The following is a 19617-nucleotide window of genomic DNA, read 5'->3' on the forward strand; positions in this document are numbered from 1 at the left end:
CATATTGGCATGCTTTGCACATTTTGCATTTTGTGAATCCGTTCGGGATAGCTAACCAATTTGTACGGTTAGATGATTCCGGGCTGCTGGAGACGAAACTGTTGTACATTGAAGGTGCCCGTTTGTAGGTAATACTAGGTTTTATAGGGAGGTCATGACCTATAATGGGATCATTTTTGACAAGAGCCCAATTTTTATAGACAATTTTTTTTATTGTTTTTTCTTGGGTGCTATAGGTGGTAATTAGTCTTAACTCATCAGAACTAGACTTTTCTATTTGTATCTTTTTCCTGATTTTTTGGGCATTAATAGTTCTGTTCTGACCAGATCTTGGGTTTTGTTGATTGCCTCTTATATTGTTTTAAGGGGATATCCCCTAGCTAAGAATCTGTTTTTGCTTAGTTGTTGCGCTTGTATCCGATCATTTTGATTGCTACAGATTCTTTTTAGGCGGAGCATTTCCCCATAGGGGATGCTGTGTACAAGGTGCTGTGGATGGAAACTGGAATAGTGCAGTACCGCATTCCCAGCAGTTTCCTTTCTGTAGAGCCTAGTTTCTAATTTACAATTGTTAATATAGACTTCTACATCAAGGAAATTAAGTTTTTGGTTGCTTATGGTAGCGGTAAAATTTAGATTGACATCATTTTGATTGATCATAGTGACAAAGTTCATAGCTGACTCTTTTGATCCATCCCATATAATAAAGAAATCATCAATGTATCTGTAATACATTTTCACATGCTCATCAAACTCCCTTAAGTGTGTGCCTTTGAGGACCAGCTCCTCCCATCAGCCCATAAATAAACAGGCGTAGCTGGGGGAGAAGCTGGCTCCCATGGCAATGCCCCGCATTTGCTGATAAAACATTTTGTCAAATAGGAAAATATTGTTGTTCAGACAAAAAATGTATCATATTTAACAGCATAGCATTGTGTTGGGGGCATGTTGCCTTGTTCTGATTAAGAAAAAATTCCACTGCACGAAGGCCATCTTTGTGATTAATGCAAGTGTATAGGGAGGATACATCCAACGTAAGAAGGTGAAATCGTTGGTTTCATTCAAAGTCATTCATTTTAGCTACAAAGTCACTGGTATCCCTCATATATGATAACAAATTTTGTACCTATTCTTGAAGAAAAAAGTCTATATACTTGGAAGCATTCTCCAGTAGACTAGATCTTGCAGATATGATGGGCCTACCAGGCGGCTTGGAAGCATTTTTATGGATTTTAGGGATAAAGTAAATGTTGGGGATGATTGGATGATCATTTCTGATAAACTGGTATTCATCCATAGTTAACAGTCCCACGCCTTTCCATGCCACCAACTTAGTATAGAAGTGATTGGCAGTTTCCCTTAAGGCTACTGAATTGCTGAGCCGATAGCAAGATCTATCGTTGAGTTGTGACAGGGCTTCCAACATGTTATCCTTTCTTGCCCATAGAACCACATTACCCCCTTTGTCAGAGTTTCTCACTATAATGTTATTGTCTGTTTGTAACTTATTGATGAGTTGATAGTATTGTCTATTTTTATTGGATATTGTTTTGCTCTGGTTCGAGATTTTGTAGTTTAGCAGTTTAATTTGACTTGTTTCATTTTCATTAAAAATGTCAATACCGTCTCTCATCAATATTGCAGTGAACTTCGATTTCTTTTTGAAGGGGGTATTTTTACTTTGAATAGCTTGTGTGGTCACAATGTTTGTTGTTAGGGTAGGAGAGAGCACTTCTTCCATACATTCATTTTCCTGGCGTAGGTCAGTTAAACCTTGTAGCAATGCTTGGTCAGTGGAGAACATGGACTGTGTATGTTCCAGTGTTTCTGAGGAGTTTACAGGTGTAATGGCAGCATCTGCTTTAGTTTATTTCATCGCATGATACTTTTTGAGTTTCAGTTTTCTCACAAATTTGTAGATATCCATACGAGTATTTGGATAGTCAAAATTAGATTAATTGCAGAAGGATAGACCCAGAGCCAGTATTTGTACTTCCGCTTTGCTTAGTACGGCTTCAGATAGATTGATCACCGATCTTTTCTTTTCCTCAAGAGTATTTATCGGCGATTCCACCAGCCCCTGCCGCGTTTCTTGTTGTTTGTACGTGGTACTCTTTCGTTTACTTGCCTTTCGCCTCTGCCTCTGCCTAAAGTTTCTCCTCTGCCTGCTTGTTGTTTCTGAGGTCGTGGCCGGAGGGTGGCTCTCCGCTCTTCCACTAAAAAATTCAACTCTTCGGCGGGAGATGGTGTAACATGGATCCAACCGGGCGGTGGATTATTTGAATTTCCCTCCGTTTCACTTTCCAATGCCGAGCTGAGGTCTGAAATAGATGTGTCAATTGTGACTTGTCTATTTACAACTTTACTCGACCCTTGTGTGTTGGGGGTGGCATATTTTGAAGATTTCATTGCTTCGTATTTGCGTGAAAAGGTGAAAATACATCCGCTCTCATAATCCACCCAGTCGCGGTGGAATTTGAACGCTTTTCGTTCCTTTATTTTATCTTCTTCTTTACGTAGGCGAATGGTCATTTCACTCCTTAACTTGGCAGATTCTTCAGGCAGTCCCATAGCAGTTATTTCATCGGACAGTTTGTCAATACGTTGCTGTAACAAAATTCTATAAATTTCTGCATATTTGACTAGTATTTCTACAAATTTTCTTGATGAGTCCAGGTTGCACTGGGCCCATTCATTCATCATTTCTGGGTTAGGCTGCTCATAACTTGGCGCTGTTAAGATGCGCAACCCTCTCGGAATTCGCCCTACGTCCAGATAGCGTTGTAGTGATTTGTGTTCCCACCATTTCCCCTGTTCTCCGCGCATCAACTTTTCCAATGCTTTCATTTTGCTTCTTAAGTCATCGTTTGGATTTATGACATTGGTTCCTGATTGTAGAAACCCATTATTAGCTTGAGGCACATAGTCAAAGAATTCTGAGGCTGCTGCTTCACGGTCTTAATTTGATTTGGCGTATCCCGGGTATGTAAAAGTATTTAATAATCTTCTACTCCCGGACGCTGAGCACACCAAACACCCCTCAATGCCTTAAGGTCCTACTTTTCACGGCTTTCCTGCAACCCGAGAGTCCTCCGACACTGTGAGCGCAGTGGACGATCCTGGCGGTACGATTCTGGCTGAGGGGGGGGCTGACTGTAAACAAATCCTTCCGGATTGCTTGCTTCCTGCGAGTCGAAGATGGGAGTGGTATATATATACACACAATCACACTGAGGCTTGCTGTAAACTGCAATATCCTCCTGGAGTACCCTGTACATGCCCAGGCCTCTCTATTGCAAAATGAAAAAAGAATTGTTGTCTGTATACTTCAAAGATGTACCCAGTGTTGTTCGTGTGCTCTGCTGAGGGGTGGAAGGAAGGGGTGGAACATGCTAGGTTATTAGCATAACCACAAGGTAAATTATTAGCATATACGGTATTATTTTAACCTATGCGGACTCCATCAAAAAGTAATGCTGATTCAACACTAATGATCCAACCTCGGTAGTCTCTGAAATAGATGAGTTTCTCGCTTATTCTTTGAAAAACAACATGTGATATAAGTATGAGAGATCATAACTAATGTGTAAACTCATCAACTCTATCTACAGGCAGATAGTCTAATCGAAGGAGGAGCCCAGGTTTAGGAACCCAATATAATGTCATTGTTGTATTGCTTCTAAACGTCATGTCTAATGTTTTTGTTAATAGGCACACACATTAGTCTTCTAGATCTTTTCAATCTTCATTTTGCAGATCAATGGGTGATTATTTTTCCTCTCGAGACCACTATGAATCAGTGCAAAAAATGGAGAAATGCGTTTCGTTTTTTGTTTCTCAGCGTGTCTTTCAGTGAAAAATAAAAACTATACTGAGTGGATCTAAAATTACATGACATCCTGCTTGACTATGCATTTCACCTGAGAGAGGTCCCACAACATGGTGAGGCAATATGTGACGGTACATGGCGGTCTTCACACCGCAATACATTTACAAGGCAGGCATTACAATGCAAGTCGTTACAACGACTTGCGCTGGAGGGCGCTGCACTTAGGAATAGTATGATTTACTATTCCAACTCCAGTCTACGTAACAGTAGGGAAGGTGTTGGAATAGTAAATCATACTTTTCCTTAGTGTATAGCGCCATCCAGCGCAAGTGGTTGTAGTGACTTGCATTGTAATGCCTGTGTTGTAAACGTATCGCGGTGTGAAGACCCCGATGTAACAGATGTCTCCCCATGGTGAGGTTGTCTAGATAAGGAAGACAGGGCTCTCGTTGACACCAAAGGCTAAAATAGGCTAATAGTGTTAAGTAATTATGAAATATTACTTAAATCACAGGTAGCAGCCAAGGCGTCATTTGGATTAGAAGAAAAAAGCCAATGTTAAAAACCAAATGTGACCAAGTTCTCGCTGGGCTTTCCTAGATTATCTCAACAGCATTTATATATTGAATATATGACGAACAAATACATTTACCAAGCGGTAAACACATATATCTCGATATGCACAAATGTAATCCCTGCAATTATTTCCTTCAGCTGCATTACAATGGATCTTTAAATAAGGCTGTATTTTGCATATATCAAACTTAAGAGAGATGTATATCACCTTTTCACATGTTAATAAATGAAGCAATGAACATGTCTTCACGTGTAAATTACACTTTCATCAAATGTTGCTCTGCATGCATTTTTAAGTTACTGTTTCTAAACACATATAAATAGAAAACACGATTTTAAATATCGAGAAAAATAAATACAGAAAGGATGTACCCAATTGTTTCAAACACATTCATCAGAGGAGATTCAAACGCTCCAACGTAGTCTTACCTGGTCTAACAACTGGTTGTAAAGCTCATGGCAGTTGTCAAAAACATATCTGTAAGTGGCATCTAAACAGGCTCGGACACAGTCCTTTACAACAGTGCTGGCTCTAGGGGGACTCTGTAACTCCAAAACCTGTAGAGCAGAGGCACAAATCATGTGGTTAAACAAAAGAAAACGGAAGAGTATTGTAGCTATGTTATGTTATGTTATGTTATGTTATGTTAGTAAGACTTGTTTACTGCGCAGCTACCCCAGGGTGTCCCGGCGCTTGCTGCAGTCCTCCCAACAACCAAAACAGAAAGGAGAATCAGAAAAGCCATGTTTTGAGCGCTTTCCTAAATGACAGTAGATCCTTAGAGTTTCTCAAACTAAAAGGAAGCTCATTCCAGGCCTTGGCTGCCCCTGCGACAAAGCTTCTACCACCCCATCTAGCTTTCTTTATGATGGGAAGTACAATTAGTTTTGCTCCTAGGGAGCACAGAGATCTTGCCGGCACATACCACCCAAACTGTTGTTTCAGATGAAGTGGACCTGTGTCCTGAAGTGCACGGAAAACTAAACAGAGAGATTTAAAAAGAATTCGCTTCTTTACCGGCAACCAATCAAGTTTTTACATTGAGCCGGCAATAGAGGCAAATTTCGAAGTTTACATGAGCAGCCTAGCTGCTGAGTTCTAGAGCATTTGAAGTTTTCTTAGATTACCCTCCTGCATGTTCAGATAAAGGCTATTACAGTTGTCTAGTCGTGACATAATCAAGGACGTAACGTAACCACTGTAAGCTTACAGTCTGCCGGCAAAAGAGGTAACACCTTCCTTAGAGTCCTAAGGATATAGGAGGTGGCAGAGACCACAGCATTCACTTGATCATGCATGGTGAGATGTTCGTCCAGTACTACACCCAAGTTCTTGACTTTTCTGGAAGGAACTGGAAGATTACCCATAGTCTCAGGCCACCAACTAAGAGTCCAAAGATTAGTATTATTACCAAATAACATCACCTCTGTCTTACCAGCATTAAGCTTTAAGCAATTTTGCGTCATCCAACCTCCCACTGCTCCCATACAATCATGTAGCCTTTCCCCCGACGCCCTCTCCTGGCCTGGTTGCAAAGAGATTACTATTTGAGTATCGTCGGCATAGGATGTTAAACAGAAGCCGAAGGACTCAATCAGAGGGGTCAAAGGAGATACATAAACATTAAAGAGCGTGGGGCTCAAGGAGGAACCCTGCGGAACCCCAAAAGTGAGGGAGAAAGGTTTGGAGACAAATTCACCCAAAGCGACTGTCTGACGTCTGTCGGAAAGGAAGGTTTTAATGTAACTCCCATATGTAAAGTACACATTTTGAAGCACAAGATTACAACAATGGAACGTCTGCAGAGCAAACTCTGATTTACAGAAACTAATAAAAAGGCTGCAGAACTCTAGGGAGTATACTTTGTACAGGTTCACATTGATATACTTAAAACCGATGAATGATTTATGAAAATATTAAAAGAACATGGGGTCATATTATCAAGACAGATGATAAAATTATCGCCGCTTTAGCGGCAGGAAACTGCCACTAAAATGGCGATAATGGGCTTGATAATATGCTCTATGGAATTCCAATTGAAGCTCAGGTTAGATGTCCTTCACATCTAACATGGGCTTCAATTGAAATTCCATAGAGCATATTATCAAGCGCATTATCTCCGTTTTAGCGGCAATTTTCTGCAGCTAAAGCGGCGATAATGTTATCTCCTGTCTTGATAATATGCCCCTAAGTGACAATAAGAATAAAAGAAAAGGCTTTACAAACTGTTGCCTTCAAGTGCTGTAAGTAACAGACAAACTGAAGACTCAAAGATTGCAGTGGGCATGCAAATTAGATGTTATTGCATTGCATTATCCTGTAACCCCATACATCATTCTGACTATATCGCTTCACTGATATAGTTAGGATCGTGTTTCTTTAGGAAATGAAGTTTTTGTGTTGCTAACAACTTTGGCCCCAATTGACAAATCTCCACCAAACTTTCCAAAACAAGTGTGTCTTTTTGACTAGTTTCTGCATGGAAAGTTTCAGGGTGATCCGCCAAGCAGGGAAAAAGACGGGTCCCAAGTTTTCTACCTTCATTTTTCCATAGGAACTTTAGGCACAGTTGCAGCCCAAAACTGCTGAATTTATTTACACCGAAACACAAAAAGCACTCTTTCTGGATCAATAACTCGCTCCCTCGCCATGCACTGCTAATTACCCCACATATAACAACACTCATGACATCTTCCATGACATCATTGATAATATCACTGCAACATTAATAATGATTTTATTGATGCGAAAACTGTGCATGGTGAGTTATAGTTAACCTAGGACAAGAGTTATACTTGAGATAACTTTAACTGGTGCTTTTCTGTAGTTTTTACAGATAAAAAGTTATGTTGTTAAGGAACATTTCACCTAACTATAAAATAACTTTAACCTTTAGTTTTATCAGTGAATAAATAAATATGTATTTATTATATCTTGGTTTGAAAACCAGCTAGGGCCAGGTTTATTGATGTGCTTAATTTTCACAGAAGTAACTTATTTGCTTATAAAGATCCATACACAAAGGACGATTGTGCTGTTGAAGGACGTTCAGTTTATGAAGAGTAACACATGCCCCACTCCTATTACTAACTCATGAGGCCTTATCCTCATCCCAATTCTTTGCTCAGCATTGAGGCGCAAGGGATATGCACATCTTTTTTTCCATCTGCTGTGCATGCATTAACTTGAAAAATAACCAAATTAGTGCATGTGCTGCTATTTAGACAATGAGTCAGAGCTATTTGAAATTGGTTTATGAGCTGAAGACAGGAAAAAGAAGCGCACATAGGTCTTTTGCACCTGTGCAGTGCAGTGAATGGGCTCATGACACATTCCCTAGAGTACAATAGTGAGTTAGTTAGGCCATAAAAGACATACAAAAATAACCAACAAGGATAATGAGCAGTAATTTCATAATTCCCTAGCATAAAGAGAAATGGCTTTCTAAAAGTACTGACACTGATCCCTCAGTCTGAATAACTTACTGTTACAAGGAGTGATATGCAACAGATTTCAGCATGAGTTTGGTTACATTTTACTTAAAGTCAAAGTCAATCACATTACAGGCAGCCACTCACCGACACCTGCTCCCTGCCACCTCCGAGTGAGGCACCGCTCAATCAACATTCCATTATAACTGTCACAGAGAGCAGCACAGAGGTGTCATAAGCTGGAAGTATCAGGAGGCAGCGCTCGCCACATTAATACAACTAATATGAAATCCCCTCATATATAACACTCCCCCATTTTCCATTATGTTGGAAAGTCATCCCGTGTTCCCTGTGCACCCCCATTTATTGCTGACTCGTACTGGTGGTAACTTACTCTGACTGTCCCTGGGCTCTGGTTAACCAGGCCCATGGCCAGTGCTATGGTGAAATCACATTGAAAACACAGTGAAAACACACACATACATGAGGACAGTAATGGCCATTTTTTTAGGGCAGAGGATCACTGTCCCCGCCCTGCCACCACCAGTGCATAAAGCGATAATAAAACAGGTTTCAAATCCGTTTTATTATCATTTTAGTTTAATCCCCTGGACTCGCCCCCAGGGCTCTGACGAGTCTTGGGGGCGGGTCCAGGGGATGACACTGCTGGTGGGGGACTGGTTCACTGCACATGAGGTGTTTGACTGGCCGTCTCAGGCTGGCCAAACCCCTCATGCACAGTAAAGCTCGAGTACAACCTCAGCTGCGTTGTAGGAGCTTGGAGCACATGTTGCCAATGCCCAGGCCAATCCCCAGGCTGCTCTCATGCGACAGCAGCTTCAGGATTGGCCGAAGGCAGACTGGGAGACTGTGCCTAGCTCCACAGCCAGAAGCAGGAAGTTCCTATGCCTGGGAGACAGCGGCCAAAGCAAAACCAAAGGGGATGATGGACGGAGTGTTGAACATTGCAAGCACTCACCCCCAGTCAACTGATCTGGGTTTAATCCATCATCATTCTTTAGCTCATTCCGCCACCCCAGTTCAGACATGGCCATATGCAAATCAGTCTGACACTATGCCTCATGGGAACAGTCCAGCCTGAACTGCCAAGCCATATCTTCCATGGACCGGAAACAATCATCCTGGGACTTGTTTTGGGTTCATAACCCTCATCAGCTAGGCTATCTTGAATCCAGTGGCAAAGTGAGCAAAGGACCCACGTCTGGACATACCCTGCCAATTTAAGGCGAACAAAGCAAAACCAAAGGGGAGACGGTGGCGGCAGCAGCATTAATGTACGTCTATTTGTTTTTTTCTTTTTGTGGTGCCCAAACCCTCTCCACCTCCCTCCTCCGGCCTGGACCGCACCCCCCACCCTGCTTTCAGGGGATGGGCTGCTACTGCATGAGGGTACACTATATATTAGTGTACAATTATAATTAGCATGACCTACCCAATAAGTCCCTAGTACATAATAAGGCAGGGCGATTAAAGCTACTCTTAAGTTCCTAGTATATAATAGGACATGGCAGTTTAGCGGCCAGCAGCCATTTTTGCACTTGCATGTGTGGACTGCTGAGAGCCTGAGTTCCTTTTAAAAGCAGCCCTATGTTGCAGACATGCTTTTAAATGTAAAATGGGCCCAAACTCGACTTTGGTGGTAGAGGCACATAATAAATGATAAACTTCAATATTTTGGCATACTAGGTACCCCTAGGGTCTCCCCTAGGTGTCCCAAAAGTAGGGAGTCATGTAAATATAAGGAGGACCCTTATGAAAGAGGTTGTATATGCCCTGGGGATAGAGAGGCATTTCACTTCCCTCATTGCAGTAAAGTGGTTCATTGGGGGGTAACATTTGTGGCATTAAGAAAGGGTCAAAAGTCAAGAGAGTCACAGGCGCACCAAGGTTGGTTTGTATTGTGGTAATTTTGGTTTCGAAGAAGTTGCTTAACTCCTAGCCTATTTTACGGGTTACAAAGACTGGGGAAAGCACGTACTGCAGCGTCCATAAAGCAAGAGACAATATTAAAAAGTTTTTTAAGCCTGTTTTTGGCAGTAATTACTATTTAGAAATTAGAGCAAGCTTTTTTTAGATTGTTATGGTAGCATCTGAGGTCCATTTGATAGGCAGTTTTAAATGCGTCCAGATATTCTCTCCTCCAGGATCTCTCGAGTTTTTCACAGATTTTTCTTTCTGTGCCTAGTTCAGAGGAGAACCAGGGTGCAGTTGAGGTGGATCTCTGCTTCTTTGGAGTGGAAACTTGTTTGGGACAATGAAGTCAGAAGAGCCAGAGAGCCATTGGTTCACCGAGGATATGTCTCTATTGGCGTTACACGAAAGCTTGGGTTTTGAGCAAATAAGGGTTTTCTGTAGGGCAAGCATGTTCACTTTCAGGATCTGGTTGTGTATCTCCCCAAGTTAGGGGAGAATCCTGAGTAAACTTTAGTTAAAAGTGGTCAGACCAGGTTTTTTAGACTGGTGTATATAGGCCAATCGGTGTGTGAGAGAGAATTACAACAATGGTGTGCCCTGCCTTATGTATATGGCCAGAAGGAATAAGACCAATGTTGAGGACTGTGACTTGTAAATGTGGAGGTTTACATCTCCAAGTATGGTGAAACTGAAGTATGTTATTACTAAGGGGGCAAGGGCTGAGCCTACAGAATTGATAAAGTCACTTGCATAGCCAGGAAGACCATATAACAGCACTCCTGCAAAGTCATTGCTGATCACTTCAAAGACTACACAAATACATTAATGTTACATGGAATAAAACAACAGCACTGAACACTAAATAGTGAAATTATATATTTATTAGCTTTGCTCTAATGAAGAAATTCAGGTGTAACCTTTGGATGATCAATAAGTCAGATCTTATTTATTTGTAAATGTATCAATTAAATACAGTTGGGGAATATAATATTTATTATTAAAAATATATACATGCAGTAAAAATCATATAGGCATTTTAGGTCTTGTTAGAGATAGCTTTAGTTCAATGGCGGCTCCTCCGCTAAGGCGAAGGAACGCTCACCCTACTGCATTTTTTTCAGTGGAAAAGGGAAAAATAAAAGGATGATACTACGTTATTATCATTTTATTTTCCCTTTGTAATGCAGTTTTACGGGCGAGGCTTGGTTGTCATCACACTCAGCATGGGGAGAGATGGTGAGCACTTAAGTGAGCATGACTGTTTGGTTGGTCCTCTTGAGCTGCATTGCAGCATTGGGATTGGCTTAGGGAAGGGAGCCTGAACTTCCTGCTTCAGAGGACGACGCGAGGCAAGGCAGCAGTCTAGCAGTTGGCAGCAAGATAAGATCACTTTAATTTATTTTTCAATCTCACTCCAACCCCTCCCCACCTGTATTACTCGGTCGCAGTCCCCACTGCTTTAGTTGTCTTACCGAGATTATAGTATCATTCAGTTGTTTGTTACCCATGTTATAGCCATTAAATGTTGCAACTATCGCTCGTGACAAAGGGAACATTTACTTTCTAGTGGTTAATTCCTACGTGCAGAGCATGACTTTGCCCAAAGATGCTTACTCTTTTCTCTAACATAGTGCCCGGGGCGGAGCTTGGCAAGTCCCTGCTTCAGGGAACCTCCTGTAGAATCTAACACCAAAGGGTGATGGTCTCTAACTGCCTCCTTCAACATCTCTCTGAGGCAGGACACACCAAACTCTTCTGCTGCACTGTACTTATAGAAGAGGAACCTCCTCCGTTTACATGTTATGACATGCTTCTAACTGACCTTTCCCTGTTTCTGCCTCTGCCAGTGGTATGTGGAATTTGAGCTGGATGTACCCCCATCATCTCGGCAGAGACAGGAGCACATCAGCTACTGGTGCTTTGTCTCATGAGTAGACCCGGAGCCTTCACCTTGACAAGCTAAGGGCATCTTTCAAGTGACATCTCACCTAGCATGCTGACACTGGGATGTATTTATCATTTTGGGTATAGTAGCAAAGGCTGGGACTTATGGCCAATGGGGTAGGTAGGCAATCAGTGTAACTAACTCTTCTTAATTATCCTTGAGCCCAGCTGGGCTGCTGTCAGGAGGGAGGAAGGTGCCTGTGGTATTTTAGGAATTTAGATATTCAATAACACATATGGACTACCTCATTTTTCTTACCTTGCCCCTGACTTGCCTGCAAAAGGACCCCCAAACAAATATTGTTTACGGCAACGCCCACCAGAATTGCCTCCTGCATATCTACCCAATCTGCAAAATAGGTCCATCTTTGTAGATAATCTATCATACATACCTTCGCTGTCATATGTACAGCGGCTTTAACTGCAGAAACTGCAGCTAGCCCTAGCGCTATAATCCCTTGCACCCATTATAGCTTGAGGATGGAAGAACTGTACAGCTAGCCTTACTTATGCCTACCCCAAATCTGCTTCATCAGTGTATCCGTCCTAGCCTGCAGGGAGGATCAAAGGTATCAGTCTGAGCAACTCCTCCTTATTCCTGCATCAATTTCCTAACACTTATCACTCTCTCATCATCCCACGCTCCTACCCCCACCTTCAGAAGGACCCAGGTAACTCCACTGCAGCCCTGAACTGGCCACCACCTGCAGACAGTAAGCAGTGTCTAGCTGTGCAACTGGCTAATGTGTAGGTGGCTCATGACAACGTGGGCTGTCTTTGCACTCTTTACATAAACAAATTGTGAGGTTTAAAAATGAAGAGCGGTCAGCATTGTCTATCAAAATTCATCTGATGGCATTTCTTATTCCATCTCAGCTCACACTATGTATGGGGTAGAAAGACGGAAATATAAAAGTGATTGAGGAGCACTGCTTGTGTTTGTACGAGAACCCTCACTCACCTTAGGGTGACATGCTACATTATAGGGTCCACTCCACACACTGGGACCGTAAGGTACCCAGTGTGCGCTACAACGTTCCCGTAGGAAAAAAACAGGGTTGTTCTATAGCACAGATTGTACTTACTGTTCTTAAGTTCTCTATGAAATATTTAGTTGGGGATTGCCCATCTGCTGGCTGAAGTCATACACTGGAGTTGTATATCGGGGTACCTGGTCAACTGAGATGTTTGTGGTGGAGCCACAGCAATCAAGAAGGAGAGCAGAGCAGGAGAATGAGCAAAAGTAGCAGAGGAATGCACTGGATATTGTATGTATTACTGCATGTAGATGGTATTTCTACAGCACAAAACTAGCCAAATGTCAGAGGAGCTTTGTATATGGTCAAAGTACAGCATAAAGTCAATGAGTGATTGTAGAGTTAGTTGGTTTATGGACAGTTGATGCATTGTGATGTAGTGGTCTCTAAAGAGGTATGTCTTCAACTTTTTTCTAAACCGAAGCAGTGTTCGATTAGTCCTGATGTATGAAGGGATGTTGTTTCAGATCCTGGGTGCACAGCTGGGAAAGCCTACTGCCTTTGTTTTCTTTCTTATACTTTTCAGTCTGCAGTCTGATGGTGTCCTGACTGTGAGTGTCCAAAGAAAGTGTCTGCTAGATAAGTGGAAGCACTGGTCGTGTCAACTTCGTAAATGATGCAACTGGCTTTAAAAATGATGCAATTGACCAAGGGGCACCAATGGAGTTCATTAGGATAGGGGTGATAGCATATTTCTTCAGGCCCTGAATGAGACATGCTTTGAAGGACATTGAAGGCTTGCCACCTTCAATTTTCCCAATGATGCAGACCCCGTGGGTCTGTGAGGCAGCAGTGAGGGCTGACAGGTACTATCAATAGTGGCAACATTCACAGGCTAAAGATGAGAACGTATCTCATGTTGATTCATGACATGAGCTTAGCCCATGCCCGTCTCAACTTTTTTGCTGGAGCTCCAGGGGAGGAGGTGGAATTCTGTAGAAACTGAGCATAAGTAACCCATTGATGCTTCCTTGTATCTCTCCTTTATCACAGCCTGCTGTCTGCCATCTCCACCCTTACTACAAACTCCCTGTATTCTATCCTCTCCCCTGCAGCAACATATTTGTGGTTCTTCTTGTTGTCATAATGGTTATCCTTGAATAGTGGGCCTTGATAATAAAAACACTTTCTGCCCGTGTTTTTCATTTCACTTACATGAAAGCATTCCATCATCTACAGTGAATAAACTTGTATAATATTATTGTAACTTCTTTTTGAGCCCTAAGTATTTTTAGGTCTCGCGAGCCAAAGGCTCGAAGAGACATTTTATATGTGGGCTTCTCAAAGTGCTGCCGTGGCCTAAAGCTACAGTGCACGTGAACGTGCACGAGCGCAGCGCCATGTGTCTTTCCTCCATAGCGATCGTAATCACGATCACTTTCACTTTCGCGGGCTCCTCTGTTGCTGACATTCCCCCCTCCCTTCTCGCCCAGCCCTTCAGCAGTGTCGACACTAGCGGCACGGAAGCCTGCGCCTCAGTCAAGGAGCTGCACTGTATATTATACTCTATTATATTACAGTATATATTACATTAAATTATATAACATTACATATATTACATTAAGTTATATTACATTACAATATGTTATATTACATAATATATTATACTAAATTAGATTTCATTATATTACATTACATTAAGTTATATTACTTTACATTAGTTTATATTACATTATATGTTATACTATATTATATATTTCCTTATATTAAGTTCACTGGACACTGCAGAGTTATGGAACAAGTTATTTTATTCGGTCAGGAGAAAATCCCTTTGCACCATCCCAAGCCTGAAGCAGGCAACAAAGGCCGTGGCATGATTCAAACCATGAGAACGCCAGGATGGCATAAGGACTGCACACGGCAAACATCCGGCCAGCCCAGAGGCAGAGTTGCGCAGGGCTCAGAAGATTATACGAGCTACACACTAGAACAAGTATATTACATTACATTGTAATATACGCAGATTTTAAGCAGACTGTGAATGAAGCATTTCTACGGCCTGTGAAAGGGACATGCAGTGTCTCAATCACTCCCGTTCTTCCTTCATCCCTTCTGCAGTCTCGCGACACTTGCGCCCATCTCCTTACATCTTTCTGAAGCCCTCCATCTGCGCATCTCATCTACTTTCTCTTCAGCGTCCTGTTTTCACTCTCTCCTGCATGTCCGTCCTTGCATCTCCTTGACTTTACGGATCTCCCCCACACACACCGCACCCACTCACATGTAAACACTGCATTTTCTTTCACTTTCGCCCTGTCAATATTTGGACAGCTGTGTGCCTCCTTCACACACAACAATTGGCACACCCCACCACTGCTCTGTGTGCTCTGCAGAGAGGTCAACGATTGGATGAGCACCCACTCTGAACCCCTCTATCACCTGCTTTGGGGATCTGAAAAATCCTCACTGCCTTGGGCCTGAACTCCACGGCTCACAATCACGCCTGCTATAAACACCCACCCACAACCTGAAATCACACACATCTACTGGCGACCCTTTTCACAATACACCATACACAGGAGTAATTTGCCACATGAAAAACCAGAAACACAACATCCGTGAAAAAGCAAATACTCTTAGGAAAGGCAAGATTAGGAAACATTTGAAATCTTAACACAAACAACATCACAGCTCCCACCTGAGAGGCCAGGGTCTGTTTTTCCCATGATGGACTGATAATTGGATGGGCATTAAGGAACATCTATCATCTACCCATAGGGTTTCTTTGCTCATTTTGTTTGCAGTCACACTGCTTTATTTGTCATGTATCTCTGTGTGAACGTGCACAAGCACCGAGCACCCTTTGTACAGCAGCACACATTTGGGAAACTTATTTGTGTGTCTGTCTGCATCATTCATTGTGTCTTGAATTTTTCCAACTTCTCCTCTGATGATTTTTGTTGAAATCCATAAAAGAACAAATGTATTACACAGAATCCTCCATATGTCGCATCCAGAGAACTTTATTTGGCCTTTTCTGTAGAGTGCACTTTTTCTAGTTCTCTCCCGTGTTCTGCTTCCCACTCACCCTGTTTCTCATCCCATAACACAGTGCTTCCCTTCACCCTGCTTCTCACCCCTAAACACCGTGCTTCCCTTCACCCTGCTTCACGCTGCTTCTCATTCCTAAACACCGTGCTTCCCTTCACCCTGTTTCTCATCCCATAACACCGTGCTTCCCTTCACCCTGCTTCTCATCACCGTGCTTCCCTTCACCCTGCTTCACGCTGCTTCTCATCACCGTGCTTCCCTTCACCCTGCTTCACGCTGCTTATCATCCCTGCCCCAAGTTGGTTCAGTGCTGTCCTCAGCCCTCCCTGCTTTTATTGTTTTGTAAAGACCTCTCTAGGTCCAGCCTCGTAGGGAATGGCGCAGCCGCTAAGAACAACAATACCAGTGTACATTCTATTTTACTTTTTTACATGCTCTATATATTACATCAATAAGCATTTTTAGGTCTCGCGAGCCAAAGGCTCGAAGAGACATTTTATATGTGGGCTTCTCAAAGTGCTGCCGTGGCCTAAAGCTACAGTGCACGTGAACGTGCACGCGCGCAGCGCCATGTGTCTTTCCTCCGTAGCGATCGTAATCACGATCACTTTCACTTTTGCGGGCTCCTCTGTTGCTGACATTCCCCCCTCCCTTCTCGCCCAGCCCTTCTTGTCACCTCGAATCTAGCCGCCCCCTCCCCCCACACGCAGTTCCAAAGCAGGCAGTTCTGGCCATTCATTACGCCATCTCTTCGTCTGTCCCCGGCGATTTAACTCAATTTCTGTCCCTTAATCATCGCTTATTTCCTTATTTCCTCTTATGTATATCACAACCTATTTTTTTTTGTGGCTCAATCTGTTCTCGTCTGTCCCTACCTGGTCCTATGCACACTGTTTTTTTCCCATCCGTGCCTGAGACTGTTTCCCTCACGTGCTAACCACTTCTACACATCACCGCCGCTCTCCTTTTCAAAAACGTCTCGCTCCCCGGAACTTTTTCACTGACTGTCAAAAGGGAAATAAATTGAAAGTGTCTGGTAGAATAAGGCAATGGACTAGATTACGTATGAGGAGAGCATGCCCCTCGTCACCCTGTCTCTCCGGCATTATATCCCATCGAGACTGTCAGCTGTCACTCCCCCACGACACCCCTCAGCTTATCTGTTTATAAAAGCGTCTGCGAGAAGGGACAGCAGGTGCGTGCGTCTGTGTAATCGCGCGCACTTTACCCATGATCACCCGCAGAGGGCGCGCGCGACTCGCTCAAACAAAACGGCTTGATGTATTAACTTTTCCATTGTGTGCGACTACTGACCGCGGCGCGGGTTCAAATCCCAGGATAGTTTTAGGCAATGAGCCCTGTCTGCTAGGGGTGGCTGCTTGGTGGGTCTGAAGGAAAATGTTAGGCACTCGTAAAAATTTTGAGCACAAGTTAATATTTACCGATCTGCTGCACACTGCTGCATTACTCACTGCTGCATGCTGCACAACACTGCTGCACGCAGCACACTGCTGCACGCCGCTGCACGCCACACAGTGCTGCATGCCTCACACTGCTACACGAAACACTGCTGCACGCCACACGCTGCTGCACGCCGCACACTGCTGCACGCCACACACTGCTGCACACCGCACACTGCTGCACGCCGCACACTGCTGCACGCCGCACACTGCTGTATGCCTCATACTGCTGCATGCCTCACACTGCTGTACGCCGCACACTGCTGCACGCCGCACACTGCTGCACGCCGCACACTGCTGCACACCGCACACTTCTGCACGCCGCACACTGCTGCACTCCACACACTGTTTTTATGCGAGTTTATGCTACTGACATTGTAAATGACAATGCCTTTTATTTGAATTAAAAACAAAACATAAATAAAAGGCATTGTAATTTTACAATGCCAATAGCTCAAACTCTTATAAATGCGAGACCTATTGCATTGCAAATGCTTGTTGATTGTTCCAACCTGCATGGATTCCGGTCCTGTGATCACCATGCCACAGCTGGATGAGCATCTGAGATCCCACCAGGTCAGACTTGTTAACCTGCCATTACCATGTAGACTTAAAAAATGATTGTAAATGTATTTGGGTGGGACGGGAAAGAAAAAATAACTTGAACATTTCTAAAGACATTTTGAAAAGTTATAGACTGTGCGACCTTTTATTGTCCACTAGTCCTAACAGCTTATGATATATATGTATATATTGGCAATCTTAAATTCATATTATGTTGACAAATTAATTGCTTTGATACCATGTTTTAGATGTTTTGTTTGGAGGGGTGTAGGCAGATACGTCTAGAGAAGGTATGGTGTTCCATTGCACAAAAGTACACTCCATATTTCCCCTAAAGAACGTATATCTTCCTTGCAAATGTATTTGTGAGTATTCTGAAATTTTCAGTGTCTCCGTTTGTTTCGAAAAGAAATTGGTGGCCAAATTGTCCAACCCACTGAAACAACATTTAAGAAGTTGGGCTTCTTAGTTTGCTGACTTCAAATCCATGAAGATGTTCGCGTTTGTTTCATCATTATCAAAGCTCACCAGCCACCAATGTCCATATAATGTAGATACTTCACGTTACTTCTAGTTTGAAATCCTAATTGGGTCCAGTTCAGCTTTTCTCTTACATATGTTTGAAACCAAATTTAGTAATTTACTTTGCATACCATACAACCACATCACCGCGTCAAATATTCTGAGAACAACATACTGCACGCGACAGCATTTCATTTTGATCATAATGGTGTAAACATGAACATTTTACCTTCATTCGAAAGAAAGTGATGCTCGTCAGTAAGTCCACTGTTGATTTTAAGTCCTGAAGCCTTTCTGGATTGCTGGCTGGAAAGTTTTCCTATTTTGGATAAAAAACGAAACAATCATAGCATCATACATAGTCATATTTGTATTGCTGCATATATTATATGTAATGCTCGCCTTCTACTTAATTATAGAAATTAAATATCACTTTTAGTTCTTTACACATTTCATTAATCTTCATACAGACAAAATAAAATATGGTTGCGCCTCTTTATATTGACTATTTGCCATAGAGTGTAATTCACACAAATAGGTCTTCTCGGCGAATTGTTTTTTTTAATTCACAGTGATGACATAATTTGCAGGTACTGTTGCTTTCTTAAGCAAATGAAGGTCAATGAATGGTTAACACAACCTTTTAATTTATTTCCGTGCTGCTAATAAAAATGCTTTCCCAATGACGGTGCTCTTCTTAAAGCTTTTGCTAGCACACCTGACAAGCTCAGAATGATCCTTGAAGCAAGCTTCAATGAGTTCTGCCCAAAGTGTGACAATAAGCAGTGTAAACAGAGAACCCTGTCAGAAAAAAAGTCAAATACACTGTCTCAAACGGCGCTTATTTCCCCATGCTCAGTCTTGTTAAACCTAATATATAGTGTACTACAGTTAAAAAGTACATTTTAGAATACATGTTTTTAATTTCCTTACAGTGCTGCTTTACATTTGATAGTTAATACAAATTATTGAGTTTTGTAGAGTTCAAATATGAACCTTTTGGGTATCAGAGAGGAAAACAAATATTGGTATAAAAGTGACTTTCAGGAATCATAATGCTGTACATCAGGAAAGGTAAACAGATAAGACTATACAAGCGCGGGAGAACAACAAAATGATTATAATGAGGTAGGTTGATGATTGTAGAGTCTGGGTTCGGAATATTAATTAAATAATATGTTGAGAGTCATCACAGAAAAAAACAAAGAGCTCGTAGTGGGACCAAATAAACTTGTGGAAGGGCAGGCAATGGAAGGAAAGGGTCCAAGAAAGGTTGCATCCTCACTGGGGAAGGAATCTGTTCGTTAGTAGTTGTTTTACTCTTCTT

General features: G+C 42.4%; 1 protein-coding gene across 1 annotated transcript in view; it reads right to left on the bottom strand.

Moving 5' to 3' along the window:
- The window catches only part of UNC13C (unc-13 homolog C), a 1458878-nt gene that overhangs the window by 655389 nt on the left and 783872 nt on the right, over positions 1–19617 (bottom strand). Inside the window, exons 16-17 of the mRNA XM_085644160.1 lie at positions 18520–18609; positions 4835–4963 (exon numbers count right to left, since the gene is read on the bottom strand). Of these exons, the coding sequence (XP_085500286.1) occupies positions 4835–4963; positions 18520–18609 (219 nt within the window). The remainder of the gene's footprint in view (positions 1–4834; positions 4964–18519; positions 18610–19617) is intronic.

The sequence above is a fragment of the Triturus cristatus genome, chromosome 3_1 (assembly GCF_964204655.1).
Source record: "Triturus cristatus chromosome 3_1, aTriCri1.1, whole genome shotgun sequence".
NCBI lineage: Eukaryota > Metazoa > Chordata > Amphibia > Caudata > Salamandridae > Triturus > Triturus cristatus.